Source organism: Lithobates pipiens, unplaced genomic scaffold (assembly GCF_037356315.1).
Source record: "Lithobates pipiens isolate NorthernLeopardFrog02 unplaced genomic scaffold, aLitPip1_a1.2 Scaffold_8, whole genome shotgun sequence".
Taxonomy (NCBI): Eukaryota; Metazoa; Chordata; class Amphibia; order Anura; family Ranidae; genus Lithobates; species Lithobates pipiens.
Window position 1 is genome coordinate 392,718,790 of NW_027507903.1, and position 24,272 is coordinate 392,743,061.

The 24,272-nt window shown below is 45.6% G+C and overlaps 2 protein-coding genes across 4 annotated transcripts in view; both read left to right on the top strand.

Annotated features, from left to right (window-relative positions):
- Positions 1 to 4,232: 4,232 nt before the first annotated feature.
- LOC143964262 (thioredoxin domain-containing protein 15-like) lies at positions 4,233 to 9,830 on the top strand. 2 transcript variants are annotated; one of them, XM_077473965.1, is made up of 2 exons: positions 4,233 to 4,440; positions 8,754 to 9,830. In XM_077473965.1, exons 1-2 carry the CDS (start codon positions 4,377 to 4,379, stop codon positions 9,239 to 9,241), a joined length of 552 nt encoding a protein of 183 aa, XP_077330091.1. In that variant the 5' UTR covers positions 4,233 to 4,376; the 3' UTR covers positions 9,242 to 9,830. The 2 variants fall into 2 exon arrangements, with proteins under 2 accessions (XP_077330091.1, XP_077330093.1); XM_077473967.1 differs by lacking the exon at positions 4,233 to 4,440 and adding an exon at positions 4,447 to 5,768.
- Positions 9,831 to 13,395: 3,565 nt separating this feature from the next.
- The window catches only part of TXNDC15 (thioredoxin domain containing 15), a 51,793-nt gene continuing 40,916 nt past the window's right edge, over positions 13,396 to 24,272 (top strand). The window contains exons 1-2 of one of the 2 annotated variants that reach the window (XM_077473968.1): positions 13,396 to 13,598; positions 17,910 to 18,391. In XM_077473968.1, the coding sequence (XP_077330094.1) occupies positions 13,535 to 13,598; positions 17,910 to 18,391 (546 nt within the window). In that variant the 5' untranslated portion in view covers positions 13,396 to 13,534. Of the gene's footprint in view, positions 13,599 to 13,831; positions 14,925 to 17,909; positions 18,392 to 24,272 lie in introns of those variants that run through there. The other variant, XM_077473969.1, reaches the window with a different exon arrangement.

Here is a 24,272-nt window from a genome sequence, read left to right on the forward strand (position 1 = left end):
GCAGTGATTCTCAACCAGGGTTCCTCCAGAGGTTGGAAGGGGTTCCTTCTCCTTCGGCATTGGGAAATTTCTGCCTCTCAGATAAGTTCCCACTGACACAATTGATCTTTTTAGCTATCTGTAAGGAGGTAATTCTTCCCAATGACCACAAGTATAAGGACCATTCTTCCCACTGACCATCACACTAATGTATTGTATGAGTTGTAGATTGCTAATTTTTATCAGGGGTTCCCCGAGACCGGAGAACTATTTCAAGGGTTCTTCTGTGTTGAAAAGGTTGAGAAAGGCTGCTCTAGGGTGTCTGCTTTCAGAAAATATATAGTATTATTATTTTAATATAAAGTTATTTGTAGCACTGACCCCCCGAAGGAGCTGCTGGCTTTTATTGGGCTTACCGTTACTTCACCTGCTCACTGTGTCTGTCTTAGGGGTCCCATTGTAGAGTGGATTAAAGAATGTTAGCTCCAACACTTAGTCCTTTTTTCCAAAGATTTATTTGAAAGAACAAGGTTTTGAAATAGAGGGATAGAGGGTTAAGGGGAGTTCAGGTACCTTGTAATTGTGGGTTAGAGGTATTTCCTTGATCCAGAGGACAAACGGCTTCCACAGGCTGGATCTAGCAATCACCGGATAGGCCTCTCTCACTGACCTAGCAGCGGGTGAGATGCTCAAACAAAGTCTCTGCCACAGACTTGTCGATTCAAATGAAATCATTGCGCAATCATCTGCCACAGGAAACCACAACCAGCAACTTGTTGAGAAATTAAAGAGTTGTTACACAGTACAAGTTTCCTTCAGCCGATCTGGTGATACTGTGTGGTAGGTGAACCGGGATGCATCCTCCAAATGAGTCTCCAGGTTCTTCCAGAGATACCAGCCTTGTTGCTCGGTCCTCTCCTGAATAAGTCCTCCCCTGGATCCTCCAGTCGCTTGGCCTATCCCTGCAGGCAAGACAGCACAGGACCACCCCTGGATCGGTAGACCCCAAGACTTTTGGGCCCACCCTTTCAGTTACAAAGCCTTGGGTCAGCCGGCCCCAAGACATAGAGTCAGGCAGCACACACCCCAGGCCAGGAGGGCCACGAGGTCGGAATAACAAACCCCGGAAAAAGACCCCTCAAAATGGCGTCCGTACCTTAAGTACGCTTACCCAGAACGAACAGTGGGTGAACCACTCTCACTGAGCTATTTCCGAGTAAAAGGGGCATCCAATGCATTCAGCCTGTTGCATTTCCAACACTTACCGGTCATGACAGCGACACCCATGGCCAAGTGGAAACTAGCACAACCCAGCTGAACTGGTACAGAAACCAGAACTTTGAAATAGTTAGCCTGAGCCAAACTGCAGCTTCAGACAACTTAAATTTACAAAAACAAGAGCGTCTGCTCATTAGGAGCAGGGCGCTACATATATTTTTTTAAATGTGTGCAGAAAGTCTGGGATCCATGGCTAGATTATCTGGCCAATGATCCCAGAACACTTGACATACACAATGGACATCAGGGAGCAGGACAGCAACGTTTTCATATCCCCCCTTCCCCAACCCCCCCTCTTGACCTTATTTCACCCTCCTAACTCTTCTGTTACTTCTTCTAAAGTTCTCATGCTTAAGTAAAGTACTTCAATAATGCAGTGTTAAAGGTTACATGGGCTCAAATATGGAGGACTGAGGATAGTCCGACCCTTGGGGTTCCACCCACATGGGGGGGGGGGGGGCGTCGGGCAAGCCGGAAACATAAAGAGGTTAAGGTGCCCCTATCTTGGCAGTCATATGCACAGATTCTTTTGTTACAATAACTAGATTGCACACCTCCCAAAGATTCATTAAAGTACATAATTAACCTCTTCCCGCCCGCCCTATAGCCGAATGACGGCTATAGAGCAGGCGCTTTCATCCGGGAGGCCGTCCCTGGACGTCCTGGTGTTTACTTCCGCAATGCACGCCGCCACGGGCGCGCATCGGGGAAGTTCTGTGTTTGCCGTGTCCCCCGGAGACAGGCAAACACAGATCGCTGTAAACGGCCAATCACAGCGGCCGTTTACAGTGCGATCGGCGTGTCCAATGTGAGATGATCTCATATGTAAACATATGAGATCATCTCTCAGCGCCGCTCTCCCTCCTCACACAGACAGCGTGTGAGAGGGGAGAGATGAACGGCTGCAGCGGCCATAAGTGGTAAAATAAAAAAATAAATAAAAAAATGTGCCATCCGCCCCAGTGCCATCCTCCCCCAGTGCCATGCTCCCCCAGTGTCATCCTCCCCATGTGCCATCCTGCCCCAGTGCCATCTGCCCCAGTGCCATTCTGCCCCAGTATCATCCGCCCCAGTGCCATCCACCCCAGTGCCATTTACCCCAGTGCTACCTGCCCCCAGTGCCACCTGTTAGTGCTATCTGTCCCCAGTGCCACCTGTTAGTGCTATCTGTCCCCAGTGCCACCTGTTGTCAGTGCCATTTGTTCCCAGTGCCATCTGTCATCAGTGCCACGTATAAGTGCATCTGTCATCAGTGCCACGTGTCATCAGTGCCACATAGTGCCATCTGTCATCAGTGCCACGTATTAGTGCCATCTGTCATCAGTGCCACGTATAAGCGCCATTTTTTATCAGTGCCACCTGTCAGTGTCACGTGCCATCTGTTGTCAGTGTCACGTGTCATCAATGCCACTTATCAGTGCCATCTGTCATCAGTGTCCCGCGTCATCGGTGCCACGTATTAGTGCCATCTGTCATCGGTGCAACGTATTAGTGCCAGCTGTCATCAGTGTCACGTATTAGTGCCACGTGTCATCAGTGCCACGTATAAGTGCCAGGTGTCATCAGTGCCACGTATAAGTGCCATCTGTCATCAGTGCCACATATTAGTGCCATCTGTCATCAGTGCCACGTGTCATCAGTGCCACGAATAAGTGTCATCATTGCCACGTATCAGTGCCATCTGTCATCAGTGTCACGTGTCATTGTCCTGGTGCTCCAGGGCCTTCAAAAATGTAATAGGTAGTCAACAAGTTAGATGTGTAATTTATGTTCCTAGAACACATGATGGCGCTCCCTGCATGTTGGGCCTCTCTATGTGGCTAGGCTGTGAAAAAGTCCCACACATTTGGTATTGTAATACTCAGGAGGAGTAGCAGAATTTTTTTGGGGGGTGTCATTTGTGGTATACACATGCCATGTGAGAGAAATAACCTATTACAATGACAATTTTGTGGAAAAAAAATTAAAAAAATTAAAAATCTTAATTTTGCAAAGAATTGTGGGAAAAAAATTACAACATCAAAAAGCTCACCATGCCTCTTACTAAATACCTTGGAATGTCTACTTTCCAAAAAGGGGTAATTTGGGGGGTATTTGTACTTTCCTGGCTAGTTTGGGTCACAAGAATCGAGATAGGCCACCAGTACATCAGAGCTTGTAGACTCTCTAACTTTCACAAAGACCAAATAATATCCACTAATTTGGGTTATTTTTACCAAAGATATGTAGCAGTATAAATTGTGGCCAAAATTTAAGAAGAAAAATTAATAATTTGCATAATTTTGTCACAGAAACAAAGAAATATGCGTTTTTTTTTCAAAATTTTCGGTCTTTTTTCATTTATAGCGCAAAAAATAAAAACCACAGAGGTGATCAAATACCACCAAAAGAAAGCTCTATTTGTGGGAAAAAAAGACAAAAAATTCATTTGGGTACAGTGTCGCATGACTGAGTAATTGTCATTCAAAGTGTGAGAGCACCGAAACCTGAAAATTGGTCTGGGCAGGAAGGGTGTTTAAGTGGCCAGTAAGCAAGTGGTTAAGGCAGGTGTATTTTTTGTTATGTAAACAGGTCAAAATATGATTCCCTTATGGCTTTATATGCTGTAAAAAAAGTATAGAGATTATATTGTTTTGTACTGAAAATCTTTAATAAACATCACTGAAATTAAAATGTGTGCAGAAAATGCAAGGGAGCGAAAGCTATCTGCGGAGGACACATGATTCCGGTGGAGCGTGGAGCTCCAGTCTGCAGCCAGATACGATAGGTAAAAGCAGATGTGACAGGAAATACGTCACCTCCACTTCCACATGTTCTTGCTAATGTCTAGTGAATGTTTGTTACATTAAAGTGCAATAAAAAAAAAGTGGAGTGGAGGTCCACAGTGGAGCTCCACCTACAGCCATTCATTGTTTGTTACAAAAAGGGCAAAAAAAGTGTTGTGGAGGTCACATGCTTCCTGTCAAACATGGAGCTCCACTCTGCAGCCAGAACCCTTTCTGATCTGCAGATGTGTGTTTAGGAAGCGAAATGTTGTTTCCTGGGAACCCGGAAGAGATTTATGCAGTGTCCGGAAAGTGGCAGACAGAGATATATGGGGGGAATTGTTAGTGTGGAGGATGGAGGTGTTTCCTCTGTGTGTGCGGGTTGTCTTCACATTCGGAGTGCTTTCTATTGCACTAGGTGAGCCTGCGTCTGTGTGGCCGAGGAGTGGCAGTGTGTCTGTAAGCTGAGAGACATCCATGAAGAGTCTGTCTGCTTTGATTGGCTGGACATTGCAGTCCCACCCGAGCACTGACCAGCATTGTATCTCCTGGCAGGGTCAGCTAGTATCGCTGGTTTATTTGGTCAGAAAGGACAGCATGCAGCATTTTTCCTTGCACTCTGCACTCTGTACACTGTACTGGCAATAGGGATCAGGCTGAACAAAGTTTTAACCAGAACTTAGCTGGTTTATAGTCTGCAAAAGGATGAACAAACAAGTCATATCTGGCCAGTTCATCTGCATGATCCTCCAGCTTGATGTTTGTAAATAAATGTCAGCCTTCCCTTTCGTGGTCACTCAGGCTGCATGTCTGGATACAAAGCTAGTATGGTTTTCTGGGGGGAGGGTTGGCTTACAAATTCCACTCAACACAGGTCAGGTTTCCTTTTAAAGTGTAACTCCAGTTTAAAAAAACTCAATCTTTTGGATTTAAGTAATCGGTCTAATTCTCTTTATGCCCTTTCTAAAAACCTGTGTGGTCTTTTCATTTTTTCACAGCTGTTTTAGTTTAGTCGTAAGGCTCCTTTCACACTGGGGCGGTGCGGGCGTCGTTTTAGCGGCGGTATGTGGCCGCTAGCGGGCGGTTTTAACCCCTGCTAGCAGCTGAAAAAAGGGTTAAAACCGATTTGCCGGCGGTAAAGCCGCGCTGACCCATTGATTTCACCACTCCAAAGATGTGGCTAGCAGGACTTTTCTCACCGTCCTGCTAGCGCACCGCTCCAGTGTGAAAGCCCTCCGGCTTTCACACTGGAGTGAAAGGTACTATTTTTTAGCGCTGTAGCGTCTGAAAACCGCCTCGGTGTGAAAGGGGCCTAAAGGTTTGTTTTAGCGAGGAAATATAGTGTCTTATGATGGTTCCCACCTGCAGTTACCGTGGGCTTGTTCACTTCTTCGCTCCTACAAGTACCATGATGCAACTGTTGTAACGTTCTGGTTGGGCAGGGTCAGTCCTGAGTACGCTCTGGACTGTGTCTTTTTAAAGTGGTTATAAACCCTCCCTAGTGACTTTTAACTATAGGTAAGCCTAGAATAAGGTAGTGGAAATATCGCTTAAACGTGCGCCGTTTAGGAGATATTTCACTTTTAGTGTGCCAATGATGCACATGCACTGTGAGGAAACGGATCTCCGTGCTGTCTCCCCTCCCCCCCCCCCCCCCCCAGTCACAGAGCCAGAGTCTGCGCCCCAGAAGGAAAAGGTGAAGATGGACGCAGCCTGCACAGGGGATAGAGATGGATTTGTTTGCAGGTAAGTGTCACATAATGGGCTAGTATGCATACTAGCCTATTATGCTTTTAATTTGAGCAAAAGAGGAAGTAAACCCATTAGGGTTTGCTTCCTCTTTAAGCCATCACCAATAAAAAAATAAAATAAAATCCATTACCACCAATAGTAAACCGACAATGGCAGGCACGGACCGAGGACAAAGCTACAGACTACACAAACCCATTACTACAACTGGGGGGGGGGCAGGCACGCTCCTTCACACACTCTTGGCATGCAGAATGATGTTTTATTGCCCCGGAGGCCGTTCTCACGCAGCGTGTGATAGCAATGTGGACAGCCCTACTCGGGAGTCTGGAACCAGCGGGGGTGTGCTGCTCCTGGCATACAGACAGATGACTGATAGTTCCAGAAGCTGCTCCCACACAACCCGTCATAGCAATGTGGGCGACGCTACTTGGGGGTCCAGAACTGAACTGGTGCTGGGCTGCACAGGGATACTGTACACAAGCTGCAGAGCATGGTGTATGGTATCTAAGGAAGAACAGTAGAGAGATGGGGACAGTACTGCACCTGATGGATCATCCAGACTGCAAACACTACAGATATTTTTTTTTTTTTCTATGGTGAAGCATTGCAATGCCTATTGAGGGGGAGAAAAAAATCAAAACGAATTGCTCTTTAAGATCCAGGAAAAAGAACTTTCATTTAAACATAGTCCTCCATTGCCACATGTGCTAAAAATCAAAATTGTGTAAATTGTATCTTTGCAAAACTAGAAGTAAAAGTAGCAGTGATATCATCATGTCATGTATGTACAGTTGCCACCTCATCCCTTTACCCACTTGCCGACTGCTGTCAGCACATATACATCGTCAGAATGGTACGACTGGCCAAAGTAACATACCCGTACGTTACTTTGAATTTCCTGCTGTGCATGTGAGCCTGTTGCGAGCCCCGTGCCCGTGGGACCCGCGGACTCGATCGCTGCTGGGATACCCACGATCATGTCATGGAGCTGAAGAACGGGGAGATGTCGATGTAAACTGCATCTACCCATTCTGCCTAGTGACAGGACACTGATCGTCTGCTCCCTTTCATCAAGAGCAGCGATCAGTGTTGTCACTGCTAGCCCATACCCCAGGCACTTAGATTGTATTAATGGCAGCGGTCCCATAAAATGTCAAAATTGGACGATGTGTCCGTAATAATGTCACAGTCATGATAAAAAGCGCTGATCACTGCCATTACTTGTAAAAAAAAAAAAAAAGAAAAAAATCATAAAAATGCCATAAAACTATCCCCTATTTTGTAGACGCTATAATATTTGCGCAAGCCAATCAATAAATGCGTATGTAGAAGAATACGCATAGGCCTAACCCGAGGAAAATTTTTTTTTTTGTTTTTTATATATTTTTCGGGGATATTTATTATATCAAAAAGTAAAAAAAAATGCATTTTTTTTTTTTGTTTTTAGCCCAAAAAATCTAAACCACAGAGGTGATCAAATACCAACAAAAGAAAGCTCTATTTGTGGGAAAAAAATAAGTTAATTTTGTTTGGGAGCCACGTTGCACGATCGCGCAATTGTCAGTTAAAGTGACGCAGTGCCGAATCGCAAAAAGTGCTCTGGTCAGAAAGGGGGTAAATCCTTCCAGGGCTAAAATGGTTAAACCCGAACACATATGAATTACCCAGGTTCTGAGGCTAATTAAGGTGGTAATTAAACTCACAGCCTCAGAACCTGTGTAATTTATATGTGTTCGGGTTTAAAGGGATGAGGTGGCAACTCTACATGTATGTAGCCTGTGCAAAGAGCAGAGATATGTGAGGGAGCCAGCACCCACCATGTGAGGACCACCCGCTACAGGCTGCCTGCAGAAAACTACAGGAGGAGGCAGACACAAGACCAGTCACCCTGCATAAGGAAGGAGAGCTGCAGTGACTGGAATTTATTACCAGATGCTCCTGCACACATGCAAAAGTTTTACACTGGATTACTGCTCTGTAATGAAAATAATACACAAAGCACACCAAGATTCAAGGAAGAATACACCTTTTATTTAGACAGTTAAACAGTTGCTTAATCTAGAGTTCGGATAGTTGAATGTATGTCTACCAGGATTGCTGTAAGACATGCATTTCTGGTGACCATTGGTGACATTTTACCTGCAGAACCCTAAAATCAGCCGGTCTGAGCAGTTATTGTAAGGTACATGGTGTAAAATGCGTTAACCCATTTGCAATTTGCTGGGTTACAAAAAACACAGTCACTTCCAGCGCTAATAGGTCTTCCAAGGTGCGGAGTAACAGATGTCCTATGAAATGATGATGTGAAAGGTATATATGGTATCCAAAACTGGGTGGATGCTTCCTCCCGATGGCGTAATCCGAAAGGAACTACAAGAAAAACAAATGGAAGGCGCGTACACCTAGTGCATTACCAAAGAATTTAATAATAAAAATGTTTTATATAAAAGTGGGTACTCGCAAAATGCAACTGACAAAAGGCCATAAAAACAATGCATGGACATGCACAGAACATGGGGTACAGCTAACGTGCTTCGGGGGTGCACCCCCTTCCTCTGAGCTAGGCTTAGCTCTGAGGATGGGGGTGAGTCGCTGAAATGCATTAGCTGGCAGTTTAATTTGAGTTAAGCTGTCCATAAACGTATCAGAATTTGTCTGGTTCAGTAGGGGCTGACCAAATTTAAATCAGCGTGTGGCTGTCCCTACTCCACTGAAGTTGGTCTGTTAAAGAGACATGCTGGAAATATTTTTTACAATAGCGGTTGCAGCCACTGATCAGTGTATTCTGATATGGGCGAGTCCAGCTGTCAGAATACAATGTCACAGTGAGTGGATTCTATCATCTATCTGGCTTGGGTGGATGCAGACCCACTGGTTGAAGGGCAAAAGAAACCTTGCTGTCTCTGGCCAAATATAGTATATATGTATCTGGTTGTGTAAAAAAAAAAATAGTAACGCATGTGTGTAATTTTTACTCAGGGAATTATAATGAAGAATTCTATTCAGAAGATGACAATGACACTGGAGTTGGCCACATTGTGGATGCCATCACTGAGTCCATGAACAGTGAACGAGTTGGTGTTTCAGAGACTGTTCAATACAAGACAGCTGAAATAGCAGATGCAATGCAGAGTTCAGACATTCAGACTGACCCAGCAGTGCTATTTTCCATGGTACCAAAGAAAATGAAGGACAAAGTTGTCATGGAAACATCTGATGATGTGTATGAAACCAAGAAATCTGAAGGAGAGTGCAGCACCAATGAATGTCCACATAGTACTTCAGACGACCAACTGAAAACAAATGGGCAAAGCACTGCTTCAGATACATCAAATGCAGAACAGATAAAAACAGAAGAATCAAACAGCACAGATGGCAATAAACCTCTGAAAGTAAACTGTGTGGAGCGCAATATCACTGGAATGGACAATTTCACTTTGCAGGTCCTCAATGTTTCCCAGGTATGACTATTGTGAATTTATCATCCAGCACTAGACTAATTCATTTTTGAAGCCGAACAGCCATTGATCCAACAAGTTGCAACGACTGGTGTCTTTATATTTGATTTACTTTTTGACATCACAAAATGGTCAGACATGCATGCAGGACCCTACCATCTCATTTGAATGTGAAGTCTGGTGGTTCAGTTTTGTGTCTAAAAAGGATTTTTTTAATTTATTTTTTTAGACCATGAACAGGGGAGGAGCACACACGTAGCCTAATCAGACATGTCTAGGGAGTAGCGACAGTGACAGACCAGACAAGATTTTTCCAAGCTATCTAACTTTTGTCCCACAAAAGTGGTTGTATGTTATTGTCTCAGGATGCCTCATAGACAAGAGATTGTATCCTCTATTGGCTGCAGATGGCCTGACCAAGTGACTGTCATCTGACGTCTATGATGCATGTTGTCTTTTGTGCTTATTTGATATGTGATGTTATTACAAGATTGTTAGTGAAGATAAACAGTGTGACTGCAAAAATGGTGAATGAAAAGTTCTGCACAATTATTTTTGAAATTAATTTTGGCAAAGCAAAATATAGCCACTTGCAATACAGACTGTGTATATATACATTGCAATTTGCCAGTGATTTAACAGGGTTGTAGCTGATAGCCATACTTTTTTTATCAAGTTGTCTTCCAGGACGGCACCCTGAGAGATGACTGGTCCACCTGACAGGAAACACAATCAATTAAAGAGGTTAAAACCCCCACACCCTCCCTGTGCTCCTCAGTTTGTATTGTGTTTCCCCACAGCGAAACCGTTTATTTTCCTCAGACCCGAAGCCTGGGGCTGGTGGTCTCCCCCTGGGAGCCAGACCAAAAGTTTGGGAAGCCCCATGGCTGGTGCTTCTGGCCGTGTAATGCTGTGGTTGCCCAGCCGCTCCCCCTGTGGCTTGTGCATCCATCTTTTTTTCTGAACTGGCGCATACAGGAGAAAAGCTGACAGCGAAGGAGGCACCGCTCAGCATCCTGTAAGCTGAGGGCGCTTGGCGCCATCTTTCTGGTGCCTGGTGGAGGAATGACATTGTTTCCTCCCTAGAACAGGAAGTGATTTAAGCACGCCCGCATCATTTCACTTAATGCTTTTCAGTCCTCCCTCAGGGCTAAGGACTCAGAACCTCAGTCCAGTAAGGATGCCTCCTCCCAAGAGTGCTCCGCTTCATCCAGGGGGTCTAGAAGGCAGGCAGATAATCCAAAGTTTCTCCTTTCTCAGGATTCGAAGGAGGAAGATGAGTCAGAATTTCTTGAGCAGGTATTTTCGGATGAGGGTGTAATGGACAGCCAAGAGGGGGATGACTCCAGGTCTAATAGGCATATTTTTTCAGCCGACGACATGGAGGGCTTCTCTGGGCCATTTACGCCTCTGAGGAGATTCAGGAGCCCACTGCTCAGGTCCCTGCCCAAGACAAAATGTATAGAGGCTGAATTAAGCCCCAAGCCAGAGTTCTTTCAGTACTTAAGGATATTATCCTAAGGAAGTGGAAGGAACCGGAGTGGAAGCTCTTGAAATACAAGACGTGGAAGTGCAGATACCCTTTTACAGAGGAGGATGAGGAGACGTTTTTCAAAACTCCTAGGCTAGACGCCTCCTTTGCACAGACTTCTAAGCAGTCCGATCTTTCCTTTGAAGACACTGGTAACATCAAAGATCAGATGGATCGGCAGGCCAAAACTATTTTACGCAGGGCCTGGGAGGCTACCGCTGTGGCTATGAGCCCCGCGTTGGCCTCAGCTTGGATAGCAAGAAATGCCAACATGCGGATCTCTAAATTTAATAGACCACGTGTCCCGGACCTCCAAATCTAAGGAAGTCCTAGATTCGTTGGAGGTCATAGGTAGGGCTGTTGCCTATTTAGCGGATGCAGTGGTTGAGACGGTGTGTACAACCGCCAAATCCGGTGCCTTACTGAACAAATCCGGTGCCTTACTGCCTTACTTTGGTACCGTCCTAGTTCAAGCCCTTGCTAGATCTACCGGGGGGGGGGGGGGTCTGGAAGAGAGAAACACAAAAAGGAGGCATTCTCTTTTCTAGCCAGAAGTCGGTCGACAAGACCCCCTAAATGACATTCCAGTAGGGGGGAAGACTTTCCCACTTTGTCCCTCAGTGGGAAAGGGTCAAACAGAGCCCCCATATTCTCCAGATCATACGAGAGGGTTAAAGACTAGAGTTTCTCTCCCCTCCTCCCCCCAAGTTTCTCCTGACTCCCCTTCCCAGGGATCTCCTCAAAGCAGCGGGAATTCTGCAGAACATCGAGGAACTTGCCAAGCAAGCGGTCATAGTGCTGGTCCCAGAGGGTCAGGGTTTTTACTCCCACGTATTTGTGGTACCAAAACCCTCAGGAAGGTATCGCCTCATTATAAATTTGAGGAACCTCAATATCCCCCTGCGGTACAAAAAGTTCCGCATGGAGAGTGTTTATTCCCTCAGAAAACACCTCCTCAAGGTCTTTTTCATGGTAACTTTAGATTTAAAAGATGCATCTTCACGTGCCTATTTTTCAGGATCGTCAGTTCTTCCTGAGATTCGCAATTGCCTCTCCACAGGGAATTCAGCATTGGCAGTTTGCGGCCCTCCCTTTCAGACTGGCAGCCAGTCCAAGGGTATTTACAAAGGTCCAGGCAGAAGTAGTGGCTATTCTGCATCTCCAGGGAGTAACGCTGATCCCCTATTTAGACATCATTCTGATTTACAATCACACAAGCTGCTCTCGGATCTAACCAAGGTAGTGGAAACTTTGGAATCTCTGGGGTGGATCATCAGCAAGGAGAAATCCTCACTGATTCCTGCCCAAACGAAAAATTTATCAAGAATTCCTGGTGGATTCCTCGGAACAAAAACTAGTTCTACTTCAATGCAAGGTAGAGGGCCTTATTTCAGCAATCACATCCTTTGTTAGAGGCAAAAACATTCCCATACAGAGGTATTATGAGGATTCTGGGCCTGATGACTTCTTGTATCCCAGCAGTTCCATAGGCGCAGCTACACTCCAGGACCCTCCAGCACTTCCTCCTATCCTCTTGGGACAGGGAATGAAGGTCTCTGGATATAAAGGTCGCCATTCCGGTCGAAGTAATGGACTCTCTTCGCTGGTGGCTTCTTCCTCCAAATTAAAAATCTTAATTTTGCAAAGAATTGTGGGAAAAAAATTACAACATCAAAAAGCTCACCATGCCTCTTACTAAATACCTTGGAATGTCTACTTTCCAAAAAGGGGTAATTTGGGGGGTATTTGTACTTTCCTGGCTAGTTTGGGTCACAAGAATCGAGATAGGCCACCAGTACATCAGAGCTTGTAGACTCTCTAACTTTCACAAAGACCAAATAATATCCACTAATTTGGGTTATTTTTACCAAAGATATGTAGCAGTATAAATTGTGGCCAAAATTTAAGAAGAAAAATTAATAATTTGCATAATTTTGTCACAGAAACAAAGAAATATGCGTTTTTTTTTCAAAATTTTCGGTCTTTTTTCATTTATAGCGCAAAAAATAAAAACCACAGAGGTGATCAAATACCACCAAAAGAAAGCTCTATTTGTGGGAAAAAAAGACAAAAAATTCATTTGGGTACAGTGTCGCATGACTGAGTAATTGTCATTCAAAGTGTGAGAGCACCGAAACCTGAAAATTGGTCTGGGCAGGAAGGGTGTTTAAGTGGCCAGTAAGCAAGTGGTTAAGGCAGGTGTATTTTTTGTTATGTAAACAGGTCAAAATATGATTCCCTTATGGCTTTATATGCTGTAAAAAAAGTATAGAGATTATATTGTTTTGTACTGAAAATCTTTAATAAACATCACTGAAATTAAAATGTGTGCAGAAAATGCAAGGGAGCGAAAGCTATCTGCGGAGGACACATGATTCCGGTGGAGCGTGGAGCTCCAGTCTGCAGCCAGATACGATAGGTAAAAGCAGATGTGACAGGAAATACGTCACCTCCACTTCCACATGTTCTTGCTAATGTCTAGTGAATGTTTGTTACATTAAAGTGCAATAAAAAAAAAGTGGAGTGGAGGTCCACAGTGGAGCTCCACCTACAGCCATTCATTGTTTGTTACAAAAAGGGCAAAAAAAGTGTTGTGGAGGTCACATGCTTCCTGTCAAACATGGAGCTCCACTCTGCAGCCAGAACCCTTTCTGATCTGCAGATGTGTGTTTAGGAAGCGAAATGTTGTTTCCTGGGAACCCGGAAGAGATTTATGCAGTGTCCGGAAAGTGGCAGACAGAGATATATGGGGGGAATTGTTAGTGTGGAGGATGGAGGTGTTTCCTCTGTGTGTGCGGGTTGTCTTCACATTCGGAGTGCTTTCTATTGCACTAGGTGAGCCTGCGTCTGTGTGGCCGAGGAGTGGCAGTGTGTCTGTAAGCTGAGAGACATCCATGAAGAGTCTGTCTGCTTTGATTGGCTGGACATTGCAGTCCCACCCGAGCACTGACCAGCATTGTATCTCCTGGCAGGGTCAGCTAGTATCGCTGGTTTATTTGGTCAGAAAGGACAGCATGCAGTATTTTTCCTTGCACTCTGCACTCTGTACACTGTACTGGCAATAGGGATCAGGCTGAACAAAGTTTTAACCAGAACTTAGCTGGTTTATAGTCTGCAAAAGGATGAACAAACAAGTCATATCTGGCCAGTTCATCTGCATGATCCTCCAGCTTGATGTTTGTAAATAAATGTCAGCCTTCCCTTTCGTGGTCACTCAGGCTGCATGTCTGGATACAAAGCTAGTATGGTTTTCTGGGGGGAGGGTTGGCTTACAAATTCCACTCAACACAGGTCAGGTTTCCTTTTAAAGTGTAACTCCAGTTTAAAAAAACTCAATCTTTTGGATTTAAGTAATCGGTCTAATTCTCTTTATGCCCTTTCTAAAAACCTGTGTGGTCTTTTCATTTTTTCACAGCTGTTTTAGTTTAGTCGTAAGGCTCCTTTCACACTGGGGCGGTGCGGGCGTCGTTTTAGCGGCGGTATGTGGCCGCTAGCGGGCGGTTTTAACCCCTGCTAGCAGCTGAAAAAAGGGTTAAAACCGATTTGCCGGCGGTAAAGCCGCGCTGACCCATTGATTTCACCACTCCAAAGATGTGGCTAGCAGGACTTTTCTCACCGTCCTGCTAGCGCACCGCTCCAGTGTGAAAGCCCTCCGGCTTTCACACTGGAGTGAAAGGTACTATTTTTTAGCGCTGTAGCGTCTGAAAACCGCCTCGGTGTGAAAGGGGCCTAAAGGTTTGTTTTAGCGAGGAAATATAGTGTCTTATGATGGTTCCCACCTGCAGTTACCGTGGGCTTGTTCACTTCTTCGCTCCTACAAGTACCATGATGCAACTGTTGTAACGTTCTGGTTGGGCAGGGTCAGTCCTGAGTACGCTCTGGACTGTGTCTTTTTAAAGTGGTTATAAACCCTCCCTAGTGACTTTTAACTATAGGTAAGCCTAGAATAAGGTAGTGGAAATATCGCTTAAACGTGCGCCGTTTAGGAGATATTTCACTTTTAGTGTGCCAATGATGCACATGCACTGTGAGGAAACGGATCTCCGTGCTGTCTCCCCTCCCCCCCCCCCCCCCAGTCACAGAGCCAGAGTCTGCGCCCCAGAAGGAAAAGGTGAAGATGGACGCAGCCTGCACAGGGGATAGAGATGGATTTGTTTGCAGGTAAGTGTCACATAATGGGCTAGTATGCATACTAGCCTATTATGCTTTTAATTTGAGCAAAAGAGGAAGTAAACCCATTAGGGTTTGCTTCCTCTTTAAGCCATCACCAATAAAAAAATAAAATAAAATCCATTACCACCAATAGTAAACCGACAATGGCAGGCACGGACCGAGGACAAAGCTACAGACTACACAAACCCATTACTACAACTGGGGGGGGGGCAGGCACGCTCCTTCACACACTCTTGGCATGCAGAATGATGTTTTATTGCCCCGGAGGCCGTTCTCACGCAGCGTGTGATAGCAATGTGGACAGCCCTACTCGGGAGTCTGGAACCAGCGGGGGTGTGCTGCTCCTGGCATACAGACAGATGACTGATAGTTCCAGAAGCTGCTCCCACACAACCCGTCATAGCAATGTGGGCGACGCTACTTGGGGGTCCAGAACTGAACTGGTGCTGGGCTGCACAGGGATACTGTACACAAGCTGCAGAGCATGGTGTATGGTATCTAAGGAAGAACAGTAGAGAGATGGGGACAGTACTGCACCTGATGGATCATCCAGACTGCAAACACTACAGATATTTTTTTTTTTTTCTATGGTGAAGCATTGCAATGCCTATTGAGGGGGAGAAAAAAATCAAAACGAATTGCTCTTTAAGATCCAGGAAAAAGAACTTTCATTTAAACATAGTCCTCCATTGCCACATGTGCTAAAAATCAAAATTGTGTAAATTGTATCTTTGCAAAACTAGAAGTAAAAGTAGCAGTGATATCATCATGTCATGTATGTACAGTTGCCACCTCATCCCTTTACCCACTTGCCGACTGCTGTCAGCACATATACATCGTCAGAATGGTACGACTGGCCAAAGTAACATACCCGTACGTTACTTTGAATTTCCTGCTGTGCATGTGAGCCTGTTGCGAGCCCCGTGCCCGTGGGACCCGCGGACTCGATCGCTGCTGGGATACCCACGATCATGTCATGGAGCTGAAGAACGGGGAGATGTCGATGTAAACTGCATCTACCCATTCTGCCTAGTGACAGGACACTGATCGTCTGCTCCCTTTCATCAAGAGCAGCGATCAGTGTTGTCACTGCTAGCCCATACCCCAGGCACTTAGATTGTATTAATGGCAGCGGTCCCATAAAATGTCAAAATTGGACGATGTGTCCGTAATAATGTCACAGTCATGATAAAAAGCGCTGATCACTGCCATTACTTGTAAAAAAAAAAAAAAAGAAAAAAATCATAAAAATGCCATAAAACTATCCCCTATTTTGTAGACGCTATAATATTTGCGCAAGCCAATCAATAAATGCGTATGTAGAAGAATACGCATAGGCCTAACCCGAGGAAAATTTTTTTTTTTGTTTTTTATATATTTTTCGGGGATATTTATTATATCAAAAAGTAAAAAAAAATGCATTTTTTTTTTTTGTTTTTAGCCCAAAAAATCTAAACCACAGAGGTGATCAAATACCAACAAAAGAAAGCTCTATTTGTGGGAAAAAAATAAGTTAATTTTGTTTGGGAGCCACGTTGCACGATCGCGCAATTGTCAGTTAAAGTGACGCAGTGCCGAATCGCAAAAAGTGCTCTGGTCAGAAAGGGGGTAAATCCTTCCAGGGCTAAAATGGTTAAACCCGAACACATATGAATTACCCAGGTTCTGAGGCTAATTAAGGTGGTAATTAAACTCACAGCCTCAGAACCTGTGTAATTTATATGTGTTCGGGTTTAAAGGGATGAGGTGGCAACTCTACATGTATGTAGCCTGTGCAAAGAGCAGAGATATGTGAGGGAGCCAGCACCCACCATGTGAGGACCACCCGCTACAGGCTGCCTGCAGAAAACTACAGGAGGAGGCAGACACAAGACCAGTCACCCTGCATAAGGAAGGAGAGCTGCAGTGACTGGAATTTATTACCAGATGCTCCTGCACACATGCAAAAGTTTTACACTGGATTACTGCTCTGTAATGAAAATAATACACAAAGCACACCAAGATTCAAGGAAGAATACACCTTTTATTTAGACAGTTAAACAGTTGCTTAATCTAGAGTTCGGATAGTTGAATGTATGTCTACCAGGATTGCTGTAAGACATGCATTTCTGGTGACCATTGGTGACATTTTACCTGCAGAACCCTAAAATCAGCCGGTCTGAGCAGTTATTGTAAGGTACATGGTGTAAAATGCGTTAACCCATTTGCAATTTGCTGGGTTACAAAAAACACAGTCACTTCCAGCGCTAATAGGTCTTCCAAGGTGCGGAGTAACAGATGTCCTATGAAATGATGATGTGAAAGGTATATATGGTATCCAAAACTGGGTGGATGCTTCCTCCCGATGGCGTAATCCGAAAGGAACTACAAGAAAAACAAATGGAAGGCGCGTACACCTAGTGCATTACCAAAGAATTTAATAATAAAAATGTTTTATATAAAAGTGGGTACTCGCAAAATGCAACTGACAAAAGGCCATAAAAACAATGCATGGACATGCACAGAACATGGGGTACAGCTAACGCGCTTCGGGGGTGCACCCCCTTCCTCTGAGCTAGGCTTAGCTCTGAGGATGGGGGTGAGTCGCTGAAATGCATTAGCTGGCAGTTTAATTTGAGTTAAGCTGTCCATAAACGTATCAGAATTTGTCTGGTTCAGTAGGGGCTGACCAAATTTAAATCAGCGTGTGGCTGTCCCTACTCCACTGAAGTTGGTCTGTTAAAGAGACATGCTGGAAATATTTTTTACAATAGCGGTTGCAGCCACTGATCAGTGTATTCTGATATGGGCGAGTCCAGCTGTCAGAATACAATGTCACAGTGAGTGGATTCTATCATCTATCTGGCTTGGGTGGATGCAGACCCACTGGTTGAAGGGCAAAAGAAACCTTGCTGTCTCTGGCCAAATATAGTATATATGTATCTGGTTGTGTAAAAAAAAAAATAGTAACGCATGTGTGTAATTTTTACTCAGGGAATTATAATGAAGAATTCTATTCAGAAGATGACAATGACACTGGAGTTGGCCACATTGTGGATGCCATCACTGAGTCCATGAACAGTGAACGAGTTGGTGTTTCAGAGACTGTTCAATACAAGACAGCTGAAATAGCAGATGCAATGCAGAGTTCAGACATTCAGACTGACCCAGCAGTGCTATTTTCCATGGTACCAAAGAAAATGAAGGACAAAGTTGTCATGGAAACATCTGATGATGTGTATGAAACCAAGAAATCTGAAGGAGAGTGCAGCACCAATGAATGTCCACATAGTACTTCAGACGACCAACTGAAAACAAATGGGCAAAGCACTGCTTCAGATACATCAAATGCAGAACAGATAAAAACAGAAGAATCAAACAGCACAGATGGCAATAAACCTCTGAAAGTAAACTGTGTGGAGCGCAATATCACTGGAATGGACAATTTCACTTTGCAGGTCCTCAATGTTTCCCAGGTATGACTATTGTGAATTTATCATCCAGCACTAGACTAATTCATTTTTGAAGCCGAACAGCCATTGATCCAACAAGTTGCAACGACTGGTGTCTTTATATTTGATTTACTTTTTGACATCACAAAATGGTCAGACATGCATGCAGGACCCTACCATCTCATTTGAATGTGAAGTCTGGTGGTTCAGTTTTGTGTCTAAAAAGGATTTTTTTAATTTATTTTTTTAGACCATGAACAGGGGAGGAGCACACACGTAGCCTAATCAGACATGTCTAGGGAGTAGCGACAGTGACAGACCAGACAAGATTTTTCCAAGCTATCTAACTTTTGTCCCACAAAAGTGGTTGTATGTTATTGTCTCAGGATGCCTCATAGACAAGAGATTGTATCCTCTATTGGCTGCAGATGGCCTGACCAAGTGACTGTCATGTGACGTCTATGATGCATGTTGTCTTTTGTGCTTATTTGATATGTGATGTTATTACAAGATTGTTAGTGAAGATAAACAGTGTGACTGCAAAAATGGTGAATGAAAAGTTCTGCACAATTATTTTTGAAATTAATTTTGGCAAAGCAAAATATAGCCACTTGCAATACAGACTGTGTATATATACATTGCAATTTGCCAGTGATTTAACAGGGTTGTAGCTGATAGCCATACTTTTTTTATCAAGTTGTCTTCCAGGACGGCACCCTGAGAGATGACTGGTCCACCTGACAGGAAACACAATCAATTAAAGAGGTTAAAACCCCCACACCCTCCCTGTGCTCCTCAGTTTGTATTGTGTTTCCCCACAGCGAAACCGTTTATTTTCCTCAGACCCGAAGCCTGGGGCTGGTGGTCTCCCCCTGGGAGCCAGACCAAAAGTTTGGGAAGCCCCATGGCTGGTGCTTCTGGCCGTGTAATGCTGTGGTTGCCCAGCCGCTCCCCCTGTGGCTTGTGCATCCATCTTTTTTTCTGAACTGGCGCATACAGGAGAAAAGCTGACAGCGAAGGAGGCACCGCTCAGCATCCTGTAAGCTGAGGGCGCTTGGCGCCATCTTTCTGGTGCCTGGTGGAGGAATGACATTGTTTCCTCCCTAGAACAGGAAGTGATTTAAGCACGCCCGCATCATTTCACTTAATGCTTTTCAGTCCTCCCTCAGGGCTAAGGACTCAGAACCTCAGTCCAGTAAGGATGCCTCCTCCCAAGAGTGCTCCGCTTCATCCAGGGGGTCTAGAAGGCAGGCAGATAATCCAAAGTTTCTCCTTTCTCAGGATTCGAAGGAGGAAGATGAGTCAGAATTTCTTGAGCAGGTATTTTCGGATGAGGGTGTAATGGACAGCCAAGAGGGGGATGACTCCAGGTCTAATAGGCATATTTTTTCAGCCGACGACATGGAGGGCTTCTCTGGGCCATTTACGCCTCTGAGGAGATTCAGGAGCCCACTGCTCAGGTCCCTGCCCAAGACAAAATGTATAGAGGCTGAATTAAGCCCCAAGCCAGAGTTCTTTCAGTACTTAAGGATATTATCCTAAGGAAGTGGAAGGAACCGGAGTGGAAGCTCTTGAAATACAAGACGTGGAAGTGCAGATACCCTTTTACAGAGGAGGATGAGGAGACGTTTTTCAAAACTCCTAGGCTAGACGCCTCCTTTGCACAGACTTCTAAGCAGTCCGATCTTTCCTTTGAAGACACTGGTAACATCAAAGATCAGATGGATCGGCAGGCCAAAACTATTTTACGCAGGGCCTGGGAGGCTACCGCTGTGGCTATGAGCCCCGCGTTGGCCTCAGCTTGGATAGCAAGAAATGCCAACATGCGGATCTCTAAATTTAATAGACCACGTGTCCCGGACCTCCAAATCTAAGGAAGTCCTAGATTCGTTGGAGGTCATAGGTAGGGCTGTTGCCTATTTAGCGGATGCAGTGGTTGAGACGGTGTGTACAACCGCCAAATCCGGTGCCTTACTGAACAAATCCGGTGCCTTACTGCCTTACTTTGGTACCGTCCTAGTTCAAGCCCTTGCTAGATCTACCGGGGGGGGGGGGGGTCTGGAAGAGAGAAACACAAAAAGGAGGCATTCTCTTTTCTAGCCAGAAGTCGGTCGACAAGACCCCCTAAATGACATTCCAGTAGGGGGGAAGACTTTCCCACTTTGTCCCTCAGTGGGAAAGGGTCAAACAGAGCCCCCATATTCTCCAGATCATACGAGAGGGTTAAAGACTAGAGTTTCTCTCCCCTCCTCCCCCCAAGTTTCTCCTGACTCCCCTTCCCAGGGATCTCCTCAAAGCAGCGGGAATTCTGCAGAACATCGAGGAACTTGCCAAGCAAGCGGTCATAGTGCTGGTCCCAGAGGGTCAGGGTTTTTACTCCCACGTATTTGTGGTACCAAAACCCTCAGGAAGGTATCGCCTCATTATAAATTTGAGGAACCTCAATATCCCCCTGCGGTACAAAAAGTTCCGCATGGAGAGTGTTTATTCCCTCAGAAAACACCTCCTCAAGGTCTTTTTCATGGTAACTTTAGATTTAAAAGATGCATCTTCACGTGCCTATTTTTCAGGATCGTCAGTTCTTCCTGAGATTCGCAATTGCCTCTCCACAGGGAATTCAGCATTGGCAGTTTGCGGCCCTCCCTTTCAGACTGGCAGCCAGTCCAAGGGTATTTACAAAGGTCCAGGCAGAAGTAGTGGCTATTCTGCATCTCCAGGGAGTAACGCTGATCCCCTATTTAGACATCATTCTGATTTACAATCACACAAGCTGCTCTCGGATCTAACCAAGGTAGTGGAAACTTTGGAATCTCTGGGGTGGATCATCAGCAAGGAGAAATCCTCACTGATTCCTGCCCAAACGAAAAATTTATCAAGAATTCCTGGTGGATTCCTCGGAACAAAAACTAGTTCTACTTCAATGCAAGGTAGAGGGCCTTATTTCAGCAATCACATCCTTTGTTAGAGGCAAAAACATTCCCATACAGAGGTATTATGAGGATTCTGGGCCTGATGACTTCTTGTATCCCAGCAGTTCCATAGGCGCAGCTACACTCCAGGACCCTCCAGCACTTCCTCCTATCCTCTTGGGACAGGGAATGAAGGTCTCTGGATATAAAGGTCGCCATTCCGGTCGAAGTAATGGACTCTCTTCGCTGGTGGCTTCTTCCTCAGAGGCTTCAGGGGCGTCTCCGTTGGAATCAACTTCAGCCTCTCAGGATAACTACAGATGCAAGTTCCTGGGGGTAGGCGGCCCCTAGGATCTACGAGCCCAGGGTTCCTGGGACCCGAATCAGAGAAAAGCCTCCTCCAATTTTCGAGAGCTTTTATCCATCGAGGAAGCATTAAAAGCTTTCGAAGGGAGGATCAAGGACCAGGAGGTCCAGATTCTGTCAGACAATGCCACAGCGGTGGCATTCTTAAATCATCAGGGAGGCACTAGATCTCACGCTCTCCTGGCCCTGGCACTGGCACTAGAGAGCCTTGGTTGGGCAGAGCATCAGATTCTCTCCATTTCTGCAGTACACATAAAGGGAGCTTTAAACATAGAGGCAGAATATCTCAGTCATAAGCCGATTCTCCAGGGAGAATGGGAGTTGAATCCCTAAGTATTCTCCCTGGTATGCCGTCAGTTCAGCGATCCAGAGATCGATCTCTTCACCCACAGGAGGAACAGAGGGGTAAGGAGATTCTTTTCTCTCTCCTTCAAGGGGGGGCTCGGCGGGGATAGATGCATTGGCCCAGGTTCAGGACTTCCGGTTGGCCCAAGCCTCCCCCCACCCCCCACCGCCGGGGCTAATTCCAAGAGTTTTTCAGAAGTTTTTTCTCTCAGAAGGCAGTTTGAATTTAATAGCCCGTTGGTGGCCCAAGAGGGCTTGGTTTCCAACCTTTACAGGGTTGGACCATAGCCCCGCCTCTGCACCTATCTATTCGGCGGGACCTTCTCCTTCAGGGTCCAGTCTGCCATCCACACTCCAGCTTATTCAAGCTGATGGCCTGGCTCTTATAAGGCAGAACCTGCGGGAGAAGGGCATATGGGACAGAGTAGTGGATACTCCTTCTGCTTAGTAGAAAGATGGTCACAATGCGTATTTGCGCTAAGACCTGTTTTTTTTTTTTTTCTCTCTGGTGTCAGGCGAGAGGGACTTCCCAACAAAAAATTCGTGCCATTCAGAAATTTCTCCAGGATGGAGCGGATCAGGGACTGCCAACCAAGACCCTTAAAGCACAGGTTGCGGCCTTGTCCTGGTTTTTGGATAAACGCTTGGTGCTAGACCCCCTGATCAAGAGGTTCTTATTGGTCAGAGATAGGTTGTCCCCTATGCAGCTGTACCTTGGTTTTAGAGGGGTTAACCAAAGCTCCGTTTGAGCCAATAGATCAGATTCCCCTCAAAATTCTCACCTTTAAGTTGACTTTTCTACTGGCGATCACATCTGCCAGGAGAATAGGCGATATTCAGGCCTTTTTGATTAAAGAACCATATTTTCGTTTACTTGAGGACAGGGTTATACTTAGGCAGGACCCCCTGTACCTCCCTAAGGTAGCATCCAAGTTCCATAGAACTCAAGAAGTAGTGCTTCCTTTCTTTTGTAACAATCCCCAAAATGAGAGGGGAATTTCTTTTCATTGTCTGGATGTCAGACATTGTCTTTTATCCTATTTAAAAAGTTAGTTTCGACGGTCCAGCCATCTATTAGTTAATTTTCTCTTATATTCACTGACCGACACAGCTCCTCTCTTAGCCATTGGGTTGTTATGCCCACCTTTAGGAGAATACTAGGCATTACATGTTCATGTATGTAACACACAGAACTTTCCAGTTCTGCCTAGGGGGTGGTCCCTTAGGTAACAACCCTCCAACCTGCCATGCAGTCATCAGTTTTATTTTGCCTAGTGAAGGAGAAGGACCTCGGAACCCTGACGGGCCCATCGGTCCGTGTTTTTTTTTATTTTTTTATTTTTTTTTTTCCTGCAGAAGCTTGGCTTTTTGCGCAACAACCGGCTTGGTGACAGGCTGGATAACCTTATCCTTGTAGTCTGCCCAGTCCGGCCATCGAGCGTGTGCACGCCAGAGCTCCGCGCTGGGTCGGCCACAATGAAACCTCAGCTCCATAGGTGGTCGGTGGGCCTTTATGCTCCGGGGTACACATATGACCGGGCTACTGATGTCTATGTCACAGTGCGTCGGGCCAGCAGCCACCATGTACTGATCAGTGAGTGGGTCTGTAATGGAATGTCTCCCAGCTCTTCAGGACTGGTAAGTACAGCTCTCCTCGCCTCGGTGGGGCTGAGCAGCTGGGCATTCCCTGGGAGGTCGATGTGGGGGATGCTGCAGAGCTGTGTGTTTGTCTGTGCAGGGGCTCTCACCTGGGGGGGGGGGTTGCGCTAGCTTTGTCCTGGGTCCTGTTTTTCATGTCCCTGGAGGTGCCTGTGAGGCTGTGCTTTTGTCCTGTGCAGCGCTGTTTCACCGCCATTGTTTCTCTCTGTCCCTCATGGCTTTTGCATACCGTGGCCATCTTAGGTGTGGGCAAGGGAAAGCATGCTCTCCTGGACTTCAGCGGCCATTTTCCGTGTTTTGTCCTTATACTGGACGTCTGTGGCCATTTTCTGGAAGCCTGAACACATTTTTCAGTGTTCTCTAGCGGCAGCAGGTGCTCCTGTGTTCTGGCGGACGTTTTCTCGGTGTTTTATGTCCTTATGCTGGGCGGCCATTTTCTTTGAGCCTGAGCACACTACAGAGCGGTTTCAGTGCCACTAGCAGCTTCCACCGACACAGAGCTGATTCCTCTGCACCTGGGAGCCAACAGAGACTACAGGGATATCACAGAACCCCTCAGGGTGGTGAGTCCTGCGGGAAAGAGCCCCTCAGCCAGCAGCAGTAAGGAGGGTGGGACTGTCATTGTC

What these genes read in the sequence shown, in the direction of transcription:
- LOC143964262 (XM_077473965.1), top strand. Translation starts at nt 4,377, where the DNA reads ATGGAGGTGTTTCCTCTGTGTGTGCGGGTTGTCTTCACATTCGGAGTG. An exon ending in AGTGCTTTCTATTGCACTAG is followed by an intron (nt 4,441 to 8,753) that starts GTGAGCCTGCGT and finishes ATTTTTACTCAG; the next exon opens with GGAATTATAATGAAGAATTC.